The sequence below is a fragment of the Asterias rubens genome, chromosome 11, assembly GCF_902459465.1.
Source record: "Asterias rubens chromosome 11, eAstRub1.3, whole genome shotgun sequence".
Taxonomy (NCBI): Eukaryota; Metazoa; Echinodermata; class Asteroidea; order Forcipulatida; family Asteriidae; genus Asterias; species Asterias rubens.
Window position 1 is genome coordinate 14,943,535 of NC_047072.1, and position 27,894 is coordinate 14,971,428.

At 36.0% G+C, this 27,894-nt stretch overlaps 2 protein-coding genes across 2 annotated transcripts in view; one reads left to right on the top strand and one right to left on the bottom strand.

The window, feature by feature from the left end:
- Window positions 1-1,449: 1,449 nt before the first annotated feature.
- Window positions 1,450-27,782, top strand: LOC117296285 (runt-related transcription factor 1-like). Its single transcript, XM_033779131.1, has 5 exons — window positions 1,450-2,055; window positions 2,351-2,827; window positions 13,098-13,202; window positions 17,934-18,122; window positions 23,035-27,782. Exons 1-5 carry the CDS (start codon window positions 2,010-2,012, stop codon window positions 23,904-23,906), a joined length of 1,689 nt encoding a protein of 562 aa, XP_033635022.1. The 5' UTR covers window positions 1,450-2,009; the 3' UTR covers window positions 23,907-27,782.
- LOC117296286 (arginyl-tRNA--protein transferase 1-like) overlaps window positions 10,965-27,894 on the bottom strand; it is a 32,427-nt gene continuing 15,497 nt past the window's right edge. Inside the window, exon 11 of the mRNA XM_033779134.1 lies at window positions 10,965-11,995. The gene's annotated coding sequence lies outside the window, so the exon portion shown is untranslated. The remainder of the gene's footprint in view (window positions 11,996-27,894) is intronic.

The window sequence follows — 27,894 nt, forward strand, 5'->3', positions numbered from 1 at the left end:
TAAATGTTGTACATCAGATCATCAAATATTCAGGGTCGTTAACATTCGAGAAATCACCTTGGTTACTGCCAGAGGCCATTTTAAAAGAGCAAAAGCTAGCATAAAACCACTCACAAATGGTATTATATACTTGCCATTTTGGCTGGTAACCTTATTCTGGGGAAAGGAATTTGTCGTGCTTCGTTAAGCAACTCTATGCTATTGGGCCCAGATTTAACCATGCTGTATATGAATATCTGCGAGAAGTCTGGGCTTCAAACATAGCTCCATGGAACAACAAATGTCCCTTAGTGTTTTTTCAAGTAAGTAATCTCGTATTAACATGCTTTTTAATGAACATTTTATAAAAGCTCAAGGCTTTAACCGAAAAGGAATCCGTTGAAGTAAATTAATATCGCTAGGACACAATTTAATGCAAAATTACAGCACATAAAAGAACACGCTTTTTGCGATGTGCAAAGTTTATGTTTTTCACACGAAAACTTTGACAAAAACGATGAAGTAAAAAAAAACCTATGTAAATTTTAGGTTATATCTTTTAATAAACACAAAATAGGTGAAAGGGTATAAATGCAATAAGTCATATTTTGATGTCGGGAATGATTCATTTATAGGAAACAATATAGCTCTTTCTAGAAATCGCTCAAAGGGGCAGAGGAACTCAGGACCGACGCAGTGGGTGTGAGACTGGGTATAGGGTGACTGTAACACCACGGAAATACCAACGAACCCAACACCCGAAGCATATAAAGCACGGGGATGTATTCCTCCTTGTTGGGCGGGAAAGGAAGGAAGTCAACACTTGTCATAAACATGTGCGGATATAAGATGTATTGTTTCTTCTCAAACGGAATATACAACACGTACACTATAAACCTACAATTTACACCATGCGTGTTGTCATCTCCATGATAACACACCCACACACAATATTATTTTATACAAGTTTCATACCACTACACTATAGTTTCTGCTCAAACGGGTTATTAAATTGCTAATTTATTCCTCCATGCTTGAACACACTAGATATTATTTTTGGATTCTTTCTTCGATATCTTTAATGTGACAACGCCATAAAAGTAGAAGAAAAGGAAATACCAGCGCAAGTCACGATCATCCATTCGTTTATTGTATATACATCTTGTTATTTGGCAGTAGGGGTAAATTTCTCCCAATCCCCTACTTTACACAGACATTATCCAACCATCCTCGGAAAATCTCATCAAAACAATTAATTAGGAGATACATTTTATTGAAAACAGCAATTTTGTTAAATTTATGTCAACGGGGCTTATTAAGCTTGTGGCAAAAAGAAAAAACAATTGTGTCTTGTATTTTTCTTAATGTAATTTATTTATTAATATTAACTAATGAAAATGTTTCTATGAATTTCTTTGTTTTATTTATTTACTTATCTATTTCATTTCATTCTACTAATTGTTATTTTTATACAAACAAATGAGGGGTGGGTTGGGTTGGAGAAGGCGGTGTAGAACTCAAGGTGGGTGGAGAAGTGACTGTATTTCAGATCACAAATTTTCTCAGTGGGTATTGGTACTATCACTTTTGTTTATTGGAAACGAATAGATCGACTTTAATATTGGGACTTTGTCTGATCAAGCCCTGAACGATCAAACTAGGGAAACGGCACGTACACGTGTGTTTATACAGTACAGTATGTTATATACAACGTAATGTACAGTATTTACGGTATACAACAATACTGTACGGCCTACACCCTGTTCGAGGACACGCATGCCTCAGTCATTCATAAATTTTAACCGGAAGCTGGCGTTGAAGTGATCACTGCATTATTCATAATGGGCGGGTATTATGGCTTGATCGGCAGCGGATAGGAGCTTGTCTCCTCCCCGTGCCTCCAATCAGTCAATGGACAATACACAACAGAGTTCATTCACATTAGCTGTACGTGACTCATACCACACATCCCGTGAAATGCGTAGTGTAAACTGCTTCATAGTATACACGCCGAACGAATCCTTTTTCTCATGACGCAGTATACTGATGTCTTCATTTCACTGGAAACGATCACTGGTGTCTGACTGATTTTTTCTCAATCTTCTTATATAAGTGTGATATTTTGCTCCCCGACATCAAAGTCCAACTTGGTGTTTGTAAACTCAACATCGCCTTGAAAAACTTTCGAGTTGCTACCATTTTCACCGCAAGTGCATTATACTAGTGGATCACCAGTTCTCATTGGGTATTCTGAGCGGGTTGTTTCATGTGGTTTCATGTGAGGTGTGGTTTGAATATCAATTCTACCAGTCTGGCGTATAGTGAGCTTCCGCTGAGCGGTCGCCACTAATTTTTTTGTCATTCTTTTCAGCCCATATCCACAACGTGTCAAAAAACCAACTGTACCAAATGCATATCACGCAAGAGGATCGGCATCTCTCGCCGCTGAGTGGTCCACTGATCAGCAAGGACAACCATCGTAATAACCATTATTATCACCCCCACAAAATGGCCGACCCGGCCGGTGGTGGGAGAAAGCCGGTCTTGAAGGGCCCAAACGGAGAAAGATCTCTTGCCGATGCCTTAGCCGATTTCCCCGGTGAGCTGGTGAGAACGGAGAGCCCCAATTTCGTGTGTTCGGTGCTGCCATCGCACTGGCGGTGTAACAAGAGTTTACCGGTGGCTTTCAAAGTTGTGTCTCTTGGAGAAATTAAGGATGGGACAGTTGTTACCATAGCGGCCGGCAACGATGAGAACCACTGTGCCGAGCTTCGTAATGCCACAGCAGTCATGAAGAATAATGTGGCTCGTTTCAACGATCTCCGCTTCGTTGGACGATCCGGTAGAGGTAAGTTTGAACAAAACAAATATTTAACAAAAAGTTTAAAACAAAAACTAATTTAAGTAATATTTACATATTTTATCAAAAGAGTACACCAAACTCTTAATTATGAGAACTAAGCGGTTTGTTTGGAATTTCTGAGCGCGGTTTCATTCCGCGGTCTTGTGACCAACCATCCACGTGGTTAATTTTGTAGAGCAGGTGTAAATTTAACAATGGAACACGTGCGCACACTTAAGGATTTTGTATTGATCCAAATAGGTGCGAATGAATGTAGGGTTTCCAAGTGTATCTTAAGTAATTGATGGAATGTCCTGGACCCCTACAGATTTGAAATTAAATATTTGTGATCAAACTGATAAACAAAATGTGCACTTACTTCGTACTCAATTATCATGGAGTACCAACCATCATACTTAGTAATTTAACAAAAGTATTTGCACTGTAATAATGTAAGCTCTAATCTTTTATGTTGAAACAGTGAATCAGCTTTTAGTGAACCCGTGATTCATCGGAATGAGATTCGTGGCTTGTGAAAGCTACAACGGCGCCATACCATGATTTACTTGAAAGGATTTCCACGATAAGAAATCACCCACATTCCAAATAAAACACAAAACAATTGGCACCAATGGAGAAGTATTTTACCCTGTTGTGTGATGATCTGAATAGTCTATACTAGGGAGGCCGGCACTTTTCATGTTTTTTTTTACGAACCCCACAAGTTTGGTACCATTGTAAAGAGAATTTAAAGAGAAATTCAATGGTGTAAAAATCAGCTTCATAGCTGAAAGTATAGAGAAGTTATGGTAATTTAAAGTTCAAAAATAGGCGTTTTCTGTCTGTAAGTAGGGAGGCCGGAACTTTTCATGTTTTTTTTTAAAGGAACCCCACAAGTTTAGTACCATTGAAAAGAGAATTTAAAGAGAAATGCAATGGTGTAAAAATCAGCTTCATAGCTGAAAGTATAGAGAAGTTATGGTAATTTAAAGTTCAAAAATAGGCGTTTTCTGTCTGTAAGTAGGGAGGCCGGCACTTTTCATGTTTTTTTTTAAAGGAACCCCACAAGTTTAGTACCATTGAAAAGAGAATTTAAAGAGAAATGCAATGGTGTATAAATCAGCTTCATAGCTGAAAGTATAGAGAAGTTATGGTAATTTAAAGTTCAAAAATAGGCGTTTTCTGTCTGTAAGATTTTACTGACGCAAATCCAAAATCACAAAATTGTATGTTGGGTGGCCATAACAAAAATAACTTCAAATTCATCATACATGAACTAAATTACCTTAAAAAATAATTTGGAGGTCTCCTTTTCTGTAATCTTCCATTAATTGGTATGTGTACAGCTGCTCATCTTCGTCATATTTGATGTTGAACCAAGATGGATATCCAGGGACCTATTAACAAAATTGTTATTTTAACAATTTTGTTAAACAAGAATGTGTGCTTACATTGTACCAGCCTTTATTTTCGTCAATATATGCTAGCCACATGGAGTCTTGCTCCTCATCTGATATATCTGACTCCGAAATATCTGTATATCTGCATATTAATTGTACAAAAAAGGTAATTATTAATTGTACTTGATTTGTCAGGGCCCTTGAAAAAGTTCATCATAAACCATAGATGGGAAGCAAATTCATCCTCTTCTAGTCTAGAGAAAATAAATAAAACAAATTATAAATAAGAAAAATTTAAGTTTGTTTTATTTATTATTGAATTAAATTTAAATGTTTATCATCAACAATGTCATTAAATGGTAAAGAAATTGTGGTATAAACAATGTAAACAAAAAGTATAGGCCTTACAACACATGCACTGTGTTGACTGTTGTCAACAAAGCCTGAATAAAATTCCACTCACAACTGCAACGATGTTTTTGGCGTTTGCCATTAAGGCCGAGTTATAGTCGGTCGCGCGATGGTCGGGCGTCGGAAATTTGGACGCGCGATCATAAAAAGACACGGTTTTTAGGCCTCAGTCTTAGGATTGCGCGCAAGATTTCCGTCGCGCGACCATCGCGCGACCGACTATAAACCGGCCTTTAGACCTCCCCATTAAAATCGCCCATGCGCCCATTTTGCGCCTTCGTTAAAAAAAATAAAAAAATGTATCCTTTATTGGTGAATGTATAAGTGTTCAGAAAAACATAGTTTCATATAAGTTTCATCGACTCCTGATGTGTGTATATTGGAGTTTTTTAAGTAAAAAACATGGTAGAAAACTGTACCTTTTTTGGCCTCTTGCAAACAGTCTTGTTAAGGAGTCACCACATTCGCGAAAGTTGGCATGTCACACATCAAACGAAAGAGCTTGCTTTCTTCTACAAAATGATGACATCATCTATGCAAACCCCCCTAAATCTCGCGAGATCTAGCCTAAAACGCGAGTTGGCATTCGGACCAGAAATCAAGATGGCCGCGCCCAAGAGTTGACGCGTCGGTAAGTCAGCGCTGATTAAGCGGGATTTTCTTGAAATAATTCATCTCATAAACCATACCCATTGGGACAAAAAATAAGACAAATGAAAAGATCAATCTTTCATCTACTGAAATATTGTTTAAATTCCTACTTTTGATGAATGAAAAGGTCAACAAACGCTGATTATAAATTTTGTTTTTTACACGCTTACAGATATAAATCTGAAAACAGTCGTTTCACTGGCCTCCCTATCGGTATGTGTGTCAACGAAGGTGCGTCCCCCTGAACTGTGTCGCCCACTCGCGGCAATGTCATCCGCATTATAGCAGGATTTCTTGGAATAGTAGAAGCGCTGTGTGAGCGACCGTTCATGGCGGGTTGCGTGTAGTTCCGGTCGGTGTATACAGCGGAAGTTGCTGGTGCGTGCCACTGTTGCGAAGAGACGGTACCAATATTATGTGTCTGCATCGGTAGTAACGACCCAGCTTACCGACCCCGACAAAATGTCACGATCTCACAAGCAGCTAAAAACTAAAATTTGTTTATCTGTTTATTTCGAAATCATCAGCTTTGTGTTGATTATTCTATACGGCGTTATGACAATTCACTTTGATATGTGCATATTGGACAGGGATAGCGTTGATATGCGATTTGTCATTTCTCCGTTTTGTTCGAGTGATTTTCATTCATGATTTCATTCATGATTTCATTCATGACGACTACGTGATTCATTCATAAAAATTGGCGCACAGCTGGTTCTGCGAACTACACACCGGAGTACTACAAACAGCTCGCTAAAAGCGTAGGACGAATGGGCTTGGGTTTGCTGTTGAGACCAATATTGATAAAATAACACGCGACTACGAGTCGGATGGAAGTCAAGTCCTATATAGTTTCGCCCACGCAATGTGTAAACCACATGCAAAATTTACTACTTAATGGTTTACTTTTAACTCTTTATCAAAAACAAAAAATACTACTCAAGTTAATAACACAAGCTGATGTATATGACTAAATAATCACTAGTTTCACCATAGAGGTTTCACAATCCTACATCCATGGTTTAAAACTCACTTTTATCAGTAACTGTTGTATGTTCCAGACTTTTTTAATGTATTATCCAAAAGCTTTTCTAAAAAGTTTGTGGGTGTTTAAAATCACTAAAGAAGGCATTCTTTAAAAAGTTTACAGACAAAACAATTGTAAGCAGAAAAAGAGGCCAGTAGACCTTGGGAATGAGTTAGTAACACGCTGAGCCATTGAATTTTATGAAGACGACAATACAGGTTGGATAAAAAGCGGATTTCGTTTGCACGTAGGTACCCTGTCCTTGACTCAAGGTCTTACCTGAGTACGTTTTCCAGAAAATTGCCTTTGTTAGGGATTTTAATACTATTTGCAACCCCTTTGATCTGTTGGCTGTAGGTTTTTTTTCACGCACAAAATGTTTTAAAACTTCGATCAGCGGGGCACAAAGAAACGAATGTTTGTAAAAAACGAGCGTTTTAGTTTCAAGCCATTAGACACTTTCTGAACAGAACAAAAATTAAAAGTTCACAGATTTACAAATAACTTACAGTGTTAACAGAAGGTAATGGTGAAAGACTTCCCTTTGAATATTATTCAAAGAAATGCTTTACTTTTTTGAGAATACATTAAAACAATTATCGAATCTCGATATCGAGAATATAACGGATTTATTTTAAACACATGCCATGACACGGCGAAACGTGCGGAAACAAGGGTGGGTTTTCACGTTTGTTTTCTCCCGACTCCGATGAGTGATTGTGCCTAAATTTTCACAGGTTTGTCATTTTATAAATAAATTGTGAAACAAGAAGTGTGGGCCTTTTGAAAATACTGTTTACCGATGTTGTGCGATTGCTTTAAGTTGCAATAATTTGAGCAACTCCGTGCAGCGTCTTTTAATTTGCAAAATATTTTTGAACTCGAGAGCTAAAATGAAACAAGGAATAAAACAACACAGACTGAGTTTGAATTATTATTATTCAAAGGAAAGGTACACACTGGAAAATCCCTCTAATATATCTTGTTTCACTCAGTAGGAATTTGTCGGTGTATCACGGTCTCCTTTTTATTTTAGTTTTCTTCAATTCCGAGTTCTACGAAATGGGACGCGAAAGGGAGATCAGAAAGTTGTCATATGTGAAGGAAAAAGTCTAAATGAAAGTGCGCGATATACACCAGAAAAACAAAAGAGTCTATTTATCTTGAAAGTTTCAGGCAATGCGTAATATTTTGAAATGAAAGTGCTTAATTCTGCGAGCTGTGGGGTGAGACTTGGAACCATCTTGCCGGGTGGTCCTGTCGCAATCCCCCCACGACACTCGTCCTCACGACTCATGAGTCCTTCCTTTGGATAAGGTATGACCATGGCACGGCTAAGGTTGCTATTTTTAGTTTGAAAGTTGCGTTGTTGGATTGAGATAAAAGCAGTTTCATTATCACGATTACGTGATGCAGTTTTGGTCTCGAGTGTTATGTATATTTTTGGGTTTACAGTGTACCAATAATTTCTGATAAAATAAATTTTGTGTGTAGGTTCGGGACGGAAAAAAATGTACGAACTCGGAGTGCTTTTGATCAACTTCTTGAAGGGTTGCATTATACACAACTTCTTGAAGGGTTGCATTATACACAACTTCTTGAAGGGTTGCATTATACACAATCTGGTTTTGTAGTCGAAGTGTTCTTTTGTTGGTACATGTAGATGTTTTGGTCAACTTAAACACAAATCGTGCGCTCGCGTGCCGACTTCATTAAGTCAAAAACCCAAAATGTGTTGCGGTCAATTAATATTAGCTCCTTGCTCAAAATTAATCCCCGAAACAGCGTGATTACCATAACACAATCCCTATCAGTCAATTTTATTCTTACAACTTGTGACTTTTGTTACAAGAACAAAGTAAATCCGGCAGGTGAAAGCTATATGAAAACTGTTGTAGGTAGGCCGTGCGGTACGTGCGGTCACTGGCTCTCGCAAGCCCCTCATATTGGCCGATCAAACCGTCTGTCACCTAGGCCAAGGTCCTCGCCAGCGACCCGCTCGCATTCAACGCATTCATCTTACAGTTTTATCTTAACAATGATAACATTGAAAGATTGCTTTAAGAAGAAAACAAAAAAACAAAGTCTGACTGAGGAAACCCATTTACAAATAGCTGTAAGATTGGTACACTTACGGTTATCCTTGGTACGAAGGTCCGGGTCGATGAAGGCGAACATTGGTGACACCCCGATGGGGCCGGCCGCTCCTTTGTCAGGTTACTCCCTTTGGTGCCGTGGTGTGTTGTCACGGGCGTGTGTTTTCACACGTTCTTAATTGGAACTGTTTCAACCTTGAACTGGGCCTGATTGTTTATTTGTTATAATAATACTTTTGATCGTCACCCTCAAGTAAAACGAGTACTCTTTTAAGCAGACATTTTACATACTCCCGTCCCCCCATCAGCCGGTTTTGTAACAGCCATTTTTATTTCACATCATCTATAAACTGACCTACCATTGAGCGTGAACGCTGGTTCTTTTGGGTTATGTTTCTCATAAAAACTCAAATACAAACACTATTGAGGTATTTATTACTACTTCTTCTGTACCTTCTTCCTGCGCATAATTTGGTGCTTTTCATGGCTTGGTATACACTGTAATTTTGTCTAGACTCCATTTCAGGTTTCCACTCCCACAAATTTTCTAAGAAACCTGTCTACCAACACCCAGGATCTTTCTCATTTACACAAACCAAAGACCTCCACCCAGGATGTTGTTAAATTAATAGCAGCTTTATAATGTTGTAGTTGTAAAGGGGGACATGCTCTGTTAATTTGTATTCAATACAGAACGTGACAGTATTGTGAGGTTTTTATGAACTAGGTTTATTCCTACTAAAATGTTGGCTTCTTTTCATAGAAGCAAAAACAGTACGTGGATAATTTGAATTGGTTTTTTTTTGTACTGACACAAATTAACACACCTGTTCCAATTTTTGAATGAACTTGGAAAAATAGTTTCCACCCCTTTCAAAACTCTTTTGTGTTTGCCAAATAATATTCAGCTGCTTTCCACAGTCTGCCTGTCTGCAGACTGAATGCGATGCAATAAAACACCACCACTAATGTATTTTCATATTCTTGCTTATTATATCTGTACAAAATGACCTAAAAATCATTGTTTTTGTTGATATCTGTTGGTATGTTTTATTTCCAAACATCTTCCTGTAACTTACCACAAGCCTGCTGATAAGTGAGATTCTTAAGCCTATGGCAAGTTGCCATATAGCTTAGCCTTGCTAGAAGTCAACACAACCTTTGGACTTGGCAAAGTATTTATCAGGGTACCAAGAGTAGGTCATTATTCAAACAGTCTGCCTCATTAGAAATAATCACAACTTGTTGCTTAAAAGTTTGAAGTCCTTTGTGGGCAGTGTTTGTTTACAAACAATGCCTCTAAAAGGACAATCTAAAGCAAACATTAAGAGGTATTAGATCCCTGCAACTTGGGTTTAGAAAACGGTATTCTCAAATCTGAAAGATGGGTGTCAGTAAAACCACTCAAAGAAAAAAAAATAGTTTGTAATGGGTAAAATCACTCGAACTCACCTGTGAATAATTATTCTATTGGGGACGTAGAGCAGTTTTGTTTTCACTGACCAATAAAATCATAAGGGATTTCATAAATGGATCAATAAACAAGCTTCCCTCATAATATTATTTTCATTTTGGTAGATGGCCAAGTTTGCTTGCGATCCTGTATTTCCCTCTCTTACCTTTATCTGTTTGTAAATATCACAAGTTGATTCCGTTCAGGTTATCACAAAGAATCTGTGATTGCAGCAATACGCAGGTTATTTAAAGCTGCCCATGTCAATTTGAAGCATAGTTAATGTGTTGAGATACCTTTTCTGTTTTGTTTGCATATTCTTTCATTATTGCCCCTTTTTGGGGTGGGGTCTGGGTAACTATTGTTTTGTTATGGGTTTTTTAAAAACATTTTTGTAGTACAGATTTTGGTTGGTTTTATTTGTATATTTACTTTAGGTACAATTTCACAATTTCACATTCATCTTCTTGTGATATTTTTTTAACTTCAGTTTTTAAACTCATTTATTTCTTTGTTTATTTTGTGAGTGTTTTAATGTTGGGGGGGGGGGGTGGGGGAGAAACAGACTTTGCTTAGACTTAGTGTAGCTTTGTAATTCAATAATTGACCTCAAGACCATCTGACCAATTAACACCCGCAACATCGTGTACATAAGGCTTGTTACCATGTGAACTTGACATCTGACCAGCTCTATTGACCTTATGTATTTGGACAACACTGTGGCCAGCGGGTTGACCACACCAACCACAACTATGAAGAACTTGGCTAATCAAGTGTTACTGGAACATCTAAGGACAGCAATAATTAAATGGACTGCATACAATTTTACTATAGAGTAAACCCATAAGATTTTGTAGCCTAGTTCAAATTTGAAGACAGTGTCTTTGTTTTTCAATTAAAAGTAAACTCTCCTTCCTAAAAACTTGTAAATTTGTTTAAAATATATGGACATTCTGTACACTATTTTCTACACTTTTAAAAAATGATATAACACCAAGGTTTAATGTTTGTGAAGGGAGTTTAAAAGCCAGGGGTTAAGACACACCTCAAGACCTATCCTAGCTCCCAAAAACTCGCCATAAATGACAAACATAACCCTAACAACTTTGATGAATTCAATTTTTAATTTGTTTCTAAGTGAACAACTGATCTGACTCTGTCTACTTGTTCAGTTTGAAGAGTTATCATTCTCAAAATGTTCCAACTTAAAACATCATTCTACAAATAATTGTGTTTAATCACTAGCTTGTGCAAGAGAAAGGCTTGCAGATGTGATTAAATAACCACACATTCTTTGCATTTAACTGTTTTTTATTAGGAAAAAAAAGAAAACAAATTATAATTCTATAACTACCCTTAATATTAGCAGGCCGTAAAACACTAGATTCACAAAAATAAAAAAATCCCTTGATATTGTACTGCTCTCGATATCCTGATCCGGAATTTTCTTTCTTGCGATTTTACTCGGAAGCAGACAAGGAACTAAACATGTTGCAAACCACAAAGTAAGCCAATAGTAAATGGGGAATTATAAACTTGTGATTATGAGTGGGATTTAGGAGGGGATCCCCCTTTACTCTTATTAACTAGGTATTCTAATTGGAAGGTCATGGGCTTCAATGTAGTTCCCATTCCTTCAATTTTTATTTATCCCTTTTTTTTGAGGATGATACAACGAGACACTACATACAACAGCTTTTGTGTGAGAATTATAATAATATCAATCTTTTTATAATAAACTCACAAAACAAGCCTTTAGACAATTTTTCATCCCCCTTTACCTTGTTAGAATATTTGATTAAAGTACAGAACTAAAAGGATTGTTTTTCTTCTGAAAAGCTCATTGCAAGTCTCTGCAAAAAGGCACAAACCCGCCTGCCATTCTACCCCTGTAGTCCTTAACCTACTCTCGAGCCACAAGAAAGCTCCACTATTATTGGTCCTACCGAAAAATGCGGGTCACAAGCTGAGCCTAGATTCGGAGAAAAATAACCAAAATATGCCTAGAATTTTCTTACTTTATTGAACACCAATAGGGCTATCTCACCCCTGGGGCTTGTTGCAGAGGCTGCACTGCATTGCGGTTGAAAGTCTCTTTCTTGGGGGCGGAAGTGCAAGGTTAGCTGCATAATGGATCTGAAAATAGAGTCAAATATGGGGGTTGGGAATGCAAAGCTCATAAACTTCAGCTATTTACCTATTTTTGGTAAATGTTTGCAAAGCAAAACTGAGATGTTAAAATATTAATTTGTGATGCAGCTTTTCATTCAACAGCCAGATTTGAATACAAGGATCTCTTAATCTTCTCAGAACAGTCCAACATTGCCGAAACAACAAAAAATACAAAAATTGTGAAGTGTCTGGGGGAAAAAAACGTTAAGAAAATGACAAGAAATTACATAAACTGGATACTAAATATATTTTAGGGGACTTAACATTATGTATTTATTTCAACAGTTTATTGATCCAAGACCCCCTCCCCATATAGCTAAACCTTTTACTGTACATTGAGCGACCCTCAGACTAACTGAGTGATCCTGAGATCATTGGAGTCCAACCACAAACTTGTTTGGAATGTATTCTTGCACCCCACCCACAGCAAGACAGTCTATCAAACAGCATAAACAAGACAGGTTTTAATGCAGAACATTTTAAAAGACATTGGACCCATTCGGTACACATAAAATAAAAAAAGTTCACAGATTTACAAATAACTTACAGGGCTTATAGAAGGTAGTGGTGAAAGACTTCTCTTGAAATATTATTCAATGAAATGCTTTACTTTTTGAGAAAACAGTAAAACAATATCAATTCTCGATAGCGAGAATTACGGATTTATTTTAAACACATGTCATGACACGGCGAAACGCGCGGATACAAGGGTGGGTTTTCCTGTTATTATCTCCCGACTCCGATGACCGATTGAGCCTAAATTTTCACAAGTTTGTTATTTGATATAGAAGTTGTGATACACGACGTGTGGGCCTTGGACAATACTGTTTACCAAAAGGGTCCAATGGCTTTAAGGATGAATGAAAGTAATTTACGAATTTTTAATGTTTCTTATCATTTGAACTATTTAACACCTCCTAAATGGCTAGTTTTCACACAAACAACAACAGCATGATTTTTCAAAAGCTTTAAAACTTAAGTTTCAATTTATTTGAAGTGCTGTGCTGCATTTTATGTACAGTACAATTACAAGATATTTATTCTTATTTTTGTTGTTATTTAACAGGGAAAAGTTTGACGTTGTCCATTATTATTGGAACCAGCCCACCCCAGATTGCCACCTACAATCGTGCAATAAAAGTAACTGTTGATGGACCTCGGGAACCAAGAAGTAAGTGTTATACATACTTAAGTAGTTGTATAATTTCAGTCACTTTCAAAGTCATGTTTTGCTTTAATAGTTTTTAGTGGTCCATTCTTGAAAGATGGAGACAGACTATTGTAAACAAAGAAATGATCCAAACAGACACTCTGAAGAATCTTCCAATGCAGCAAACCATTACATTCTAGACCATTACACATTTGATGTTCAGTTTGCGCAATCTTTGAGAAAAAAAAACCCCATATTTGTCAAATACACACAGTCACATCGGACACTAAACTGGAGTGGTAATCAACTGGTGGTACTGTTTGGTAAATCATTTGAAGTATGTAAATACCGGAGAGGAAACCACAAGCTTTTGTGCCCAGCTTTTAGTTTATATACTAGTGATTGCAAGAAGTAAAAACCGCTACACAAGAAAAAAAAACAAAAAAAAAAAAACATGCAGTTACTATTACAGACAGCTTGGTGCCCCCCCCCCCTCCTTCAGTTATTCAAACTTTCACTTTCATTCATTAGCTAAAAATGGACCCCAGGCATAACTGAATTCTCTTCACTGCTCAAACCCAGTATGTCCCAAGACAAAGAAGGAAATCCTGGGCAAATCTTTGCAGGCGTAAGGGATTTCCATATTGATTTCTGACAGCTTCGGTAATCATTTCAGCAAGATTGCTCAAGTTTCAAGGGAGGAACTGTATGAACTTTGAAGCAAACCTTGTGACACAATTAATACATTATTTAGTCTTTTGTAGATCACACACACAGAACTAAGATTTTCTTTTACGAAGTATATAAAACTGTATGTGTGTTATACAATCCACGTCAATATAAACTCTGTGTGTTCATCGATTGAATATACTATTATAATAAGGGCATTTGACTCCAAAATTGTTTTGGTTGAATCAAGTTCACAAGTTGTAAAAAACATCAAGAATTTCTAAAACATCAGATGTTTGAAAGAAATATGCTGAAATAAAGTTATATGTCCATTCATGGCACCATCTTTTTACATTACCGAAGCAAAAGAGTCCCAGTGTATAAGAACCTTCCCACATAAACCACAAGTATTACTGAAGGACAAAGTGTCTTCTATTGGACAAAAAGGTGACTGGCCGCTTTTCCCGCCATTTTCTTGGTGATTCATTTTGTGGTGAATATTTAACATCTTTATCACCTGGTGTGGATTGCAACATATTAGGCTGCCCTGCAATTTGATCCATCAACCTTAAAATGTTATTAGTAATAGTCATCTAATTATCAGTAATTGTTATGAAAACATTTAGAATTCATTAGTAATTATACAAATAATTTGGATAGCTTTTGAAACTGTGCCCTCTCATATTCTTGAGTTCTTGTTATTAATTACATTTACTGTGACTATAGTTATGTGCTGATCAGTGAAGGGGGCATATGCTCCTCTTGCATTGACCCTTGAGTCATCTTCCAACAGCTATCTTCTAAGAAGTGATCATACACCATAGAACCATCTAAGATACTCATGTTGTCATCATTAAGCATTGATTTATCCTATAGTAACTGGCATAGTTCTCTCTACATGACAAATCATGATTCACACAAACAGAAGCTAGTGGTTAGTCAAGGGTTTTATTTTCAGTAACAAGATGTTTAAATATACACTAGCCTGATGCCGTTTATAACACAGTGCATAGACTGATGATACTAAACACAAGGTCTGTGACTCAGTGTGTGCATGGTCCTTGCTCTATGGTGTGTGAATGTTACTCACATTAATGTTCCCCCTTTAAGGCTGTGTACACAATGTGAACCTTATATCCAAAGGTTCATATACCAGTTTTGATTCTAAAAGTGCCAGTTGTACCTGCTAGACAAACACAAGTCCTGTCATAAATATTTGTTTCATTTGTTCAAACAAAACAGCATTGTAGCATTGATGGTAGAACTAAGATATGGACCTTAAAGCTATAAAAGCACTTTAACCATTAGGCAGGCATTGTTAATGCATCCGGTTGATATGAAGTGTTAATAAACAATTATCATTCAAGTAGATTAAAGTCAAACACTAATAATACTTTGTTCAGCAGTAGCATTGTGGGAATGTTTTAGCCTCATTGCAGTAGTAATGAGTTAGACCTTATTATACAGGTTTAGCTTGACAAGCAAGGTTAAAGGCCGCACATTGATATTTTTATGACATTGATTATACACCTTTTAATCACACGCTCAATCAAAATAGAGAGGAGTGGCTTGAGTGGCTCTTAACTAATCAGAATACAGCATCTAGCTCAGAATACTCTACAGTACAACCAAAAAGAAAATGCATTGGTGCCCTTGCCCTTCTGAAAAGCATACAGGCCTGTACTCCACAACTGGTGCAACTTTCAATCCACATAAGTTCACAGTACACACCTAGTGGGTGTGTAGAGAAAGTTTGTCAACCCTGAGTTCTAGCCTCTCTCTGATTTTGACTGCTTTTATTTTTGGAGTCACTTTTTTAAAGATTCTGCTTGAGTTGTATACGTAAAACATTATCCTTTGATTCTCACAATAACTGTGTGATCTCATCATTAGAATCAAGTGTTTAATGAAATAGCTATTGTCAGGAAGATTTTTTCTAAATATTCTTCTCAAAGTTCATTTTTCCTAAAGTAGAACAACTTGGTTCCTCTATGATTCTCTTTTGATTAATTTTCCACATTTCAAATACTACACAAACAAATTTTCTGCCAAGGTCAAATTGATAGAAAATTTGGAGGGAAAAAGTACAAGCGAAAAGGCAATTTTATCTGCCCGTAACAAGACATCTTGGAAAATGGACTTCTGTATAAATATAAGAGAATAAACTACCGCTGTTACTTCCTGTGACTCATACCCATTATCTTGCTACTAACAAGTGTACAAATAAATTAAAGGTTCATTCCTGGTCAATTTATGTAATGCCCTTTGCCTTGTTATATCAATGAACAACTTCATTGTCCAATCGGATGACAAATTAGATCACCTCTGACCAATCATCTTTTGCTTGACATCCTAGGTAAACATTATGGCCAATCAAAACAAGGGATCAGTATTGTTTGGCCAATGGGATGACAGGTATTGTGTGGGTTGGGTTACTCATTTGCATAGTGTGACCTCCTTTTGTGGCCAGGATTTCTGAGAAGTGATCAATGACATAGGAACTTGGCCACCTACATGTGGATCTTGTTTAAGGGTCTGTGCTTTAACATAATGTACTTTTAAGAAATTATTTTAGTTATATATTGCGAGTGTATTTCCTTGTGAATCACAAAATCACCAAGGTTTGGAGTTGGACTGACGTGACAGTAAAATTATTAAATAAGAAAGAAAGGAATTGGAAAAGGAAAAACAAATTAATTTACAATTAACAGTTTGAAGAAAAGGAAGTGCAAAGGAAGGGTGGAGGCAAGGAGGAAGACAAAATTTTGAAAGAATTTTAGATAATTTATTCCAGTTGCACGGATATGTGATGGTAAAAGACAAGTAAAGACCATGGTACACACATATGACTATCTATATCATTTAAAAGAGGCGTATATAAACTGCAGTGTCTTGAGTTTCCAGTTGAAATGCTAATAAAGAGGTCAAAGAAACAGCAATTAATTATTAACCATCTTCCAAGAAAATCCAGTAGCCAGGTACATTGACCCAAAAAGAGCGGAGGACTGAACTGATCAATGGATAGTGCTCGTCACACTTTACACGAGAAGTTTGTTTCACAAATATCCAAACTTTTTTTGAACCTACATCTTTTGTAAACGAATACAATATACAGTACTAACAAAGATTGCCTTTGTTGGTACTGTGGTTAACTATTTTTTTCTAAACATAGCTCAATATACATTGCTACCAGAACAGTGAGTAAGTCTCTAAACTATTCAATGAGTACAATGTTTGCAATTGGAATGTGCCTTTAAACCACACATGATGTAATCAAGGTATTTCAAGACAACACTTCAGTGACTTTACCTTTATGGTAATGATAAATACCTGTATACAACAGGAAGTTGTGGTTGTGGACTGAACAATTATAATAATCCCCAAAGTAGTAATCTATTCCTTGGACAAGCAATGGCTGTTAAGCAATCAGGATTAAAGTCTCTGACATTGGGTTGAGATTGTGACAAAAGATAAATTGGTTGTGATACAATCAGTAATCAAATTTAAGTGGATGGGTTGGGGGTTGAGTTTCTTGGAATTGATGGGGATTTTATTTCAACACAATCAATGAAACCAAACAGTGCCCTCAAGGTAGCATCCAACCAGAGGTACTTTAGAAAAAGTCTTATCTAGTCAGACAGTCGAATAGCACACAATTTTGTTGAATGATGTGCTTTTTAAACATCCACTAATAATACGGAAATGTTTTGTTTGCTCTTATCATAAAGGAATAAAGACATGCCAAACACCAATTCAAAGAAATCAAGTACAAGGCTGAACATACTTGTGAAAGTGAATGTGATATATTAGTATTGATTAAAATATTATTGCCTAGTATTATAGTATCTGAATTTGGGGGATAAATTGGACAGACATACCTGACGCTAGAAACTGTTTTACATAAAATAAAAAACCATCATGCCATTGTAATAATGTTAATAATTTGAAATTTGTTTTTAAAGATCCTGCTAAAGCTTAGATTCACCACTGGTCTTTTTTTGTTTGACTGGACAGCAGTTTGCTACCACCAACACTTAATCTTGTATTATTTTGTCTCTTTCCCCCCTCTCTACCAATCTACAGGACACAGACCCAAGCTAGAGGAACCTCGTATGCCCCAGCCAATCCACAACCCTAGCCTGCCCTTCCCTAATCGTATCGGTGAGCTTCAAGGGTTCTCTCCAGCTAAAGTGCAACCAATGCAGCAATGCCCAACCCGTAGTATCCGCCCTCAAGTCCTCAACACCACCAATAACTACTTGGTTACACAAGGTACGTGCTAAAGTAATCTGGGTTTTTTGTCTTACTGAGAAAGGAGGTTATTAATAACTTAGGAAGTGAAACACCTTATTCTTGGCTATTGAAACTGATTTTTTTCCAATCTCTTTTGTAGACTTTAAATTTCCCAACCTCAACACTTCAACTCTTCTGTTTTAAAAGGTTTGTTAAACTACTTTTAAAGTTTACAGCTAAACGAAATGAGTGCTTCACCAATTTAAAAATCCTTCAAATACCCTTTTTTCCCTGATGATTTCTTTTACATAGGCGTTTGTATTTATACTTGTTCCCCAGTATTAGTGTCTCGGGTTCAAGTTAACATTTTGAAAGTGTGGTTTAACTTTCATACCACCAACTCTGACACTGGGTGTAATTAAAGTGTGATTATTTATTTTTGTTTTGAATTTGTAATTGCTGGTATTCATGAGATTTTTAGAGAGCTGCACTTATACAATGTAATTCATCAGCAACTTGCAAGCCAAAGTCACGTGAAAAATAGCCTGTTTTTTATTTATTTATGCATTAGAGTAGCTTTAGGACCCTCCAACTCAACAGATTTGTGGGTTTAAAAACCAAGATGGCTGCCTCTTCTTTTCAATGAAAAAAATAATTTTAACCACTCAAGCCTAAGCTTCTTTTTGAATAATTAACATTGAAAATAAATTGTTCATACTGTTTCATCATCCTCATCTTTAATTTATTCACAAATAAATTTGGTTACCATGGCTAATGCTAGGTACAAACTGGAACAACAATGATTTATCCTCAGTGTGCAGGCCTTGATAGTTCTTGTAAACAAGGACGTAGGATATCCTATTTGACTTTTCCTGTACAACATACGTGTGCTGTTGCCTTCCTGAACTATCAGAGTCAAATTGTTGCCAACACACAACTATTCCTAGAACAAACCTTTTTTCCTGATTGCAAAATCTGAAAGATGATTACATGTATATGGGAATGATTGTGACATCAGTCAGGGAGTTAATTAGGCAAGGGTGTATACTTGTATCCTTGACTTGACTTTATTGAATTGTTGGGCTTTCTAAGCTGACACATCATGATATTGCAAATGGATAACTACTAAAATGATTGCTGATTTGAGGTTTCATTATCTCTCCAGAAAAACAGTTGTTTTGTAGACACTATTTATTGCTTCTGGTAGTTTTGTGGTTTCCTCTGTAGTTTATACAAGCCACCAGGATTCTACAACAGCTACAGTCAGAAAATTACATGAGGCAATCTCTCTAGGAAATGAATTTGTTAATGACAACTTGCTGGGGAAAAAACATCCTCTATTACATGAACATTGTGTTCAACCATGAGCAAAATGCAAATGTGCGTCATTCACCTTTTTAAAAGAAAAGAACAACAAACAACTAAAAGAGAGATTTGAATTAATTAATAAAGACTTTTGGGCAATGAAAGAAGCAGGATCTGAAGTGGGGTGATGAGGTTTATGACCTATTTATGTCTAGCTTTCTGATGTGTTTTCCTGTTTATCAAACTTTGTAAATAATTTGAGGAAATGTTCTAAAAAAAAATATTGACGACAGTCAAACTATGTTTTTCAAAAATAGATTCACGGATGATTCACTGAGTGATGGTTCACTGATGGTTCAAGCACATAAAAAGTGCAGTCAACTTTGTTTTCGGGAAAAAATTCCCTTGTGTGACTTTTTTTCCACATAAACCAATTTTAAATATTGAGTTTTTCCTTCAATAGCCTAATAGTATTATACTTAAAAATGGTATACTAACTGAAGTGGAAATACACAGCGATTAATTTAAGGGAATACAGTTATGCTTGGAGCTCACTGACAGTTTAGCTTGGATTAAATTAATCAACTCGCTTTCAAAAGGAAAAGTGTTCATCGTGTTAAGGGAAATAAGGCAAGACAAAATGTCTACTTTATATTCACCCTCCCCCCCCTCTACTCTGCTGAATAACTAGCTGCTTTTTATGACAATGTGGTCTCCCCTTGACTAATTACTATTCTGTCCTCACATGCTTTCAAGTCCGTATTGTTTCCAGATATGGAAATCTTGTTACACTAAATTAATTTCCCTTTCTCTAGGGAGTTCTTTCCTATTCTCCAGTTTCCTGTGTATTATAATAAGAAAAATAACTCTGGCCTGAAGCAGTTTTATAATTGGCAGGTCGAACCTTTATTAAATAAAGAGTAGGCTAGAGGCTCCTCTAGCACATTCAAGGTCAGGTCAACTCTAGATGACCCAATTCAGGCCATTAGCTAGAGAATCTGCTGAACTCCTGACCCTGGAAATGACCATAGAATATTAATGACCAATTGTCTTGTGTTGACCAGTTGTCGTTACTGCTATGAAAACAGCTGACAATGTACATGGACAATGCCACGGCAATATGAAATTTATGTATGCCCAAAAACAAAGAAGTTAGTATGAGGACAGGATGAAACCCTAAATCTAGGCCAGATGTTAGCATTGATTATCCAGTTTGCACTCTATAATCTGACCTCATTTAAAACTAAATATAAAACCTTTCAAAAATTTGTTTTTAATATTAGAGAAGGACTTTAAAAAGAATAACCTGAATTAAAAAACAAAACCTAATTGATGTCAAATTGTGAATATTACCAAAGATGTTATTTTGCCAATAGTTATAGTTGTTGTTTCAAAGATTTGAATTTGATTTAGTTTCAGGTTGAACAAAGGATTATTGTTTGTGTTACAACCCTTATGGTTTGTTACTTGATTTTTTTTTTTTGGCATCACAAAAGCAAAGTCAAAACATTTTTAACAAAATTAACTTCGGGATAAAACAATCTTCTTGCATCAAAATATTAAAAATGCTCAGGTGGGGGCAAAGGGCCAGAAGTTTAAAGAAGAATACTGTCTGCTTGATGTCATATTTAAAGTCTGTTGTGTTGTGTTGTAAGATGCTGATGACATTGTATGTCCATGGTGGGTGTGTGTGATATGTTTACCCAATTGGTTACGTTTTAGGGAAGGGTCCAATTCACAAGAGAGATTTGGGTTTTGACAGTGGATCACTCAATTAGAACAATGAGGTCCTCCCTTTGAACCATACACAAAGATAGTTGGTGTGTTTGGGGTGGTTCTCTTTACATTGTCTGCTTTTCTAAAGTACATGTACATTACTGGTGTTGACACTACCCCTTAGGCCACTAAAATTCCAAAGGGGATGCGGAGGTCAAGGTAAAGCCCACAACAACAGACTAAGCTTGCAACTATTTACAAAAATTACAATCCCCTCACTATATTAATCAAGATATTCATTTAATTTATAAAAAAAAACATGTTTTTTACCATGATTCTGTTGGATTGATTGTTATGTTACTTATAAAACTTTGTACTGAAATAGAAACGATCAAAATTGTATTTATACCTAATAATTCAAGGGTGTGAAGAAAATGCATGACGTGTATGCATTACTTTCATTTCCTTAAAACAAATGAATGAAGAAACAACAGAATTTCAAAAAAAGTCCAACATGTTTTTAAGTAGTTGTTTTCAAATTAATCAAATTTTAATTTAAAAGAGGGAGGGGTTCGCAGGTCAAAACTAAGTGTTTGGAAATTATTTGTCTTAAACCCACATGAATAATCACTCTCAAAGCTAGCTTGCATTTTGTATAGAGTACTTGTAATGCAAGTACAGACCAAACAATTCTCATAATCCAATATTTTATGTACAATTTAATAATTTCAATAAATATCTTTTTTTCAAATTACATCATGTGCCATGTCAGTTTAGCTTCAAATTTGATGGCAAATCCTTTCCTTTTTTCTAGAATTGTCTGAACAATGGGCTATTGTTCAGTAAATGGAGGATGTTGCAATAGTTGGCTACTGTCCAATCATGCTTATGTGACTCACTGATTGAACGTCTGGTGTCAGATGTATACACGCGCTATGATCAGTGTACCATACTGATGATATTCATATCATAATTTCAGTCGGAGTTCTCTCAAGGTCTTGTTGGTGATATTTGTCATAACTAAACCTCTAAACTTTGTGCATGGTGGAGAAAACATCTAGCCAATATATAATTGCCAATTGACCATAATTACTTAATATTTTTGAAATTATAAGGCTATCATTTATTGCAATTGAACACTAGTGTATGGTGGGCTAAAAAATTACTCAAACATTGAAGGGGAAAGTCATACCTAAGAAAAGCTTGTGTTTGTTTATGAACCATAATGTTTTCCTTTGAATAGGACAATAACGTTACCACTACTTTATGCCAAAAAGTCTTGCACTTATTGTGATTTCAGCTGCCTGGGCCAGAAGAGTTTTCAAAATTCTTAGAGAGGACAGATCAAAGTTGACAAAGGGGAATATAACTTTTATTTACTTGTAGTTAAGCATTGTATGCAAAATTACAAATATTGAAGAAAAGCATTCTTTACTTTAATACACTTTGTAAGCTTTAGTCACTTATGTGGAATGTAATATTCTGACAAACAACTTACAGCTAGTGTAGTAAAGTTTTTTTTAAAGTCAACAAACTTGTCAAGTCTTCTTTGTTACAGTTGATTCAGCACCTTATTAGGGAAATTGTAAAGGGCGCTGTTGTGATTGTTGTTCAGAGTTTTTTGGCACAATGGTAAAAAGGTCAGGGTTCACAATGAAATGGCAATGGCTTTGACCTCATTCTGCTTTTTGGTGTCAACTGTTTCGGTTTCTCTGGGTGTTGTGTTATGTTTACAGGTGTAACAGGAGACAGAGTGTCTTGGCTGTTTTTCAGAGTGTATTAAAATGTGTTGCAACAGCTCCATGACATTGCATAAGATGTTCAACATTTGACAGAGCTTAGGCCTTTGTTTGGCTGAAGTAAAATTTTACAAAAGATAACAAGACAAATTGTTTAATAATGCGTCAATTTTACACTTTTATTGTTACAGAAGAGAACCAACAGCAGCCGCCGCCGATGATCAATCGCCAATCAACGACTTCATGGCCATACTCCTACCAAACAACAGAGTTCTTCAATCCTCAGCCCCAAGCAACGACTGCCAACCCGGTCCGAACAACAGCCGCAGATCTCAACAGTATCAAGATGGACGTCACTGAAAGTATGTCTCAACTGACACAGTTGACGACGGTAACAGCGACTGACAACTCTCTGACACACATTCTGTCAGCACCAGATCCACGGTTCCCTAACCCCAGGGCAACTGATCCAAGATTTATTTATCCCAATGTTACATCAGGGTTGAATTTTCCCTCATCCTCTTCAATGTCGGTGCTTTCACCAAGTATTGACACATCACGTTTTCTTCCCATGACACCCAGTGCTTTTCCTGATATATTTGGAGGTGCTCCCTCTACCCCAGTCACACTGACATCCCCACCATATTTACCCAGTTCCCCACCCTACCAGTTATACCCCCATCTGTATATGACCTCGCCCACATCGCACCAGCAACAGAACTTCTTTGAAAGCACCCCACATGTGCTCCCACCTTGCACCACCAGATCTGAGACAAAACCCAAGGAAGACATCAAACCAAGAGATATGCCTTCCCAAACGATAGCTCATCACCCTGTAACACAAGAAATGTCCACCCTCATGACCTATGACCCCACACGGACTCCTAATCTCACCACAATGTCCATGCATCACAGCTCCATTGGTGCCCCTAGTAGTATCAATGCACTTGATACACCAACTGCAATGGCCATCCCAATGGCACTTCACCATGCTCAAGTAGCATCCAGTATGCCTCTTCAAGGAGATGAGGACAGAAAAGAAGATGTTTGGAGACCCTATTGAGGAACAACTAGTGTTACCAGCCAAATAGCATATTTAGTTATTGGTAACATCTATTTATACAGTTTTTATGCAAGCATAATAATAATTAATATGAACAAATCAAATATATAATTGAAGTAGCCTGTGTTAAAATGGTACTTAACACATCAAAAACAAAACAAGTGTCAATCTCATTTTTGTTTGTAATAGATTTGCTTATGAGTTGTGATGAAAATTGAGCAGGTAACAGCAAGCAAACAACATGTTATCTGAACATATGAAACATGAAATGAAAGTTGGGAACATTCCAGAAGGCTGTAGGCATGGTCCAAAATAATCCTAGTGTAAAAGTTTGGTGTCAGTTTTCTTTTGCTAACCTAGAAGGAATGTCACAACAGTGAACATCCCAGGGTTTTTTTCAATTTCTAAAAAAAGGATTGCTACTTAGTTATTATGGCTTTATTGTTAGATTCGCATCAAGCGAGGCAGGGTCCGGGATTGGGCAATTTTAATGGATTATGTGTGGTTTATCCCTATGTTCTATGTTTATGGAAGTGGACTTTCAAAGAGAATCAAAAGAGAGATTCTAGAAATTGGATAAGGTTTTTGGGGTATATATTATAATATCTCAACACATAACATGTAGTGGACATAATAAGTAGTTTTTACATGCCTTGCCCATGATTTTGTTACTGTAATTAACAAAAGTACAGCTGTAAAATGTAGTTAAGCATAAGCTGCACAAAGTAGATGTAGATTAGAATCAGGCAGTAGAGCAAAAATAATATATACACTATTTATTAATATTTAATGGAAACATCATTTTGTATGGAATTTTAAGAAGACATTCCGAAGAATTCAAAGCGACCACTAAGTGACTTTCAAAATGAGTAGAGTAGTCCCTTAATTTTTCCCTTGGCTTAAAAGGTTGGTGAGGATGACTTGTCTTTTTTCAAGATATGACAGACATTGGAGAGTGCATTCAAAATGGATAACTTGTATGTAAATACACAATAATTCACCCATCGTGCCTGTCACTTCTCAGAAGGTTTCTTGCTACGTCTCAGTCTCTCTTAAATATTTTGCTCAAACATTTGTCACTTTTTGTTACAGTAATCAGTCATTTTCCAACAGTACTGCGCGTTGTTGTTGTTGCTGTTGTTGATCTATTTGTTAAAATGCTATCTTGGGGCCAATTTCTGCCATCCTTCTAAAGTAAAAATTTGATGTTTATTTATGTTGTATTTATTATAGCATGCTGAAGCCCCGCCCTAATACTGATTCTTATGCTGGTTTCACATTCTATTTGAACCGTGCCAAAAAGTCTAAATAAACTTACCAATAAAACCAAATACAAACATTGATATTAAGAAATTTGGCCCTGATGTGCTCTTTCTGGTTCCATTTCAATAAAATCTACAACAAAATATGAGAAAATTTGTTGATGTGTCTGTTGGGGAGAAGTTGGTGATTTAACACAAAAAGTGACATTTGGAACAAATACATTCAAGAGATTGCAAAGAAGTTAATGTGCCATATTTAATGTCACTGTTATGAATGTACAATACCTGTATGTAATTGTTTTACTCTCTGAGGGAGTGCTGTATATGTTTACTTAATTTAAAAATACAACTATTTTTTAAATCCAATTGTAACTGCTACAAGGCAAGTTATAAAAGGATCACGATGGAAAATTATCATTTAAGGCTGATGTGTATGCATAGCAAATAACATAAATAACTCAAAATATCAAATGTTTTCAAAATTATGTAACTTGTTTCAAATAATGTCAAATGATAGCAATGATAATTTATCTTGACATCTTGCAAGTCTACTAATGATTCGTTCAATTTGTTTTACCGAAAAAGCTTGATGTAATTTGTGATTTTGCCAGAAACAAGTAATCTTGACTTTTCAATTAAACTGAAACAGAATATCATTTGTTAATTAAAAAAAAACAAAGTTATAAGTTTGGATGCAAAGTGTGGCATACTCCTGTATAAATACCCAAGTTTCTGAGAAACTAAATAAGAGGTAGGAATAGATTTAAGAAAAGTGTTTTTGGAACTTGTTGCCTTGTATTGTACAGCAGTTGTACATATAAACGGTTATTTAATGGATACATGATTCAGAAATGAAATATTGATTTAAAAAGAATGCAAATGCAAGACAAATGTAATTTTTTTTACTTAACCAAGATATCGTAATTACGTCCGCATATTTATATTAATAATAAGCAGTGTGAGAGTGGAGTTTGTGATGTCAAAGGTTTTGAGGAAAGAGAACTAAAGGATAATATTGAATGCACACGTTGTTACATAATTTAAGTTTAATTAGCTATTCTTAAACTGTTTAGTGTTTTGTGTTATTCCATTACATTGTTTTTTAAATAAATGTTTGAGCTGTTATTTCTTTGTAATCCAGAGTGAAGTTTTTTCATCTTCGGTAATCTTGAAAGGAGCTTTGAGAATTATTGAGTTGTGTGTTAACATAGTCCTAAAAGTGTGGAATTATCAGTTCAGTGGAAAGTAACATTTCACAAAATATTATAAACTACTGATTCCGTCTGGCAAAATGTTAAGTAGAAAATAACTTTGACATTTTGTGTACAAACACAGAACTGATTTTTCTGACCACTGCGAAAAGCTATAAAGGATTGGACTTGAAAAATAGGTATGAGTGGAGTTTAGCTTTCCTTGGCCTGAAACTTGGTAGTTGAATAATCTTGGAACTAACTATGTAAAATGTATAGTCTATTTAAAGGGAAACTGAAAACTTCTCTAGAATTGCAATGCAATGCAAATCAATGCCTTTTTCTTGGATGAATGTCATTTTAGTATGTTCTTGAAAGTGCTGTTATTTATAAAATCAACAAAGCAATCAGGCGATAGTATAAAACTCTCCACGCGTTAAGTGGTGAGCATTAACATTTGTTAGAATTGTTGAAACTTTAAGAAAATATCATGTGGTATCAATAATACGCCTTTGTGGGCATTCTTACTTGATGTTATATTATGAAAAAACACTCCCTCAAGCCTCATTACCTAAAATTATGTTCATCAAATGTTTAATTATTATGATAGAAATATTTTAATTAATATTTAGCGTGTGTACATAAACCAGTTAATTTCAGACACAAGACTTTAAACTAAGAGAAGTAAGTCTTAAGTTGTACATGTATATACGTTGTAGTTATCTAACTTTCTAAAACATGGGCCAGTATTGCTCTTGGCAAAGTTGTCTCAATTTTAACCAACTAGTCATCTTCTGGAATCTAATGCATTCAAACAACGCTAACTGCAGTTATCATAAATATTCCAATAGGCCTAAAACAAACTATCTTACTGAGCAGTCTCCTGAATATAGCTTGCTCTCTTCCAAAAAATGGTTACACATTTTCTTGTTTTCCTTTTGCTTTTTGCTGAAAGGGATCATCAGTTGGTGAATCATTACAGCTTTGTAGGTTTCATGATTTTGTGAGAATGACCTGTCACTGTCAGGAAGATCAACTTGTCAGGAAGTTTGGTACTATTACCATCTTTTATCCAATGCGATTTTGAAATAATAGTTTGAAAATTGTCCTATGGGTAATAATCAATGGTGAACACACCCTTTAATTTGATGAAGAGAGTTCAACATATGAGAGAAGTACAGTGCTAGTGTAAAAGTTGGTCTTTATATTCAGATAGTTTTTGTTTTTGGTTAGTCTTATGTGTCTTTTGCCAAAGATGAGAGAGCTTCCTTTATGTATAAATGTCCCTCCAATATAGTATTTGTGTGAAAGGTTTGATGCAGAAAGAGAATGTTGGGCCTGTTTATAATTATGACTGTCAAACAGTCTTTTGAGTGTTGGTTTGTCTGTTTGCTTGGATATAAGAAATAAACAATTTAAAACAATTACTGTCTAATTTGAGCATTTTGTAGTGTTTGCTGATTGTCACAGTTTTCCCTTTTAGTTTAGAAGGTGAACATTTACAAGAGCTTTCTACCTCCATGGTGTACTGTTGGT

Excerpts from the sequence above, each read along its gene's own strand:
- LOC117296285 (XM_033779131.1), top strand. The coding sequence starts at position 2,010 with ATGACGCAGTATACTGATGTCTTCATTTCACTGGAAACGATCACTG. Across the intron at positions 2,056-2,350 it reads TTCACTGGAAACGATCACTG|CCCATATCCACAACGTGTCA; the intron begins GTGTCTGACTGA and ends CATTCTTTTCAG. Across the intron at positions 2,828-13,097 it reads CGTTGGACGATCCGGTAGAG|GGAAAAGTTTGACGTTGTCC; the intron begins GTAAGTTTGAAC and ends GTTATTTAACAG.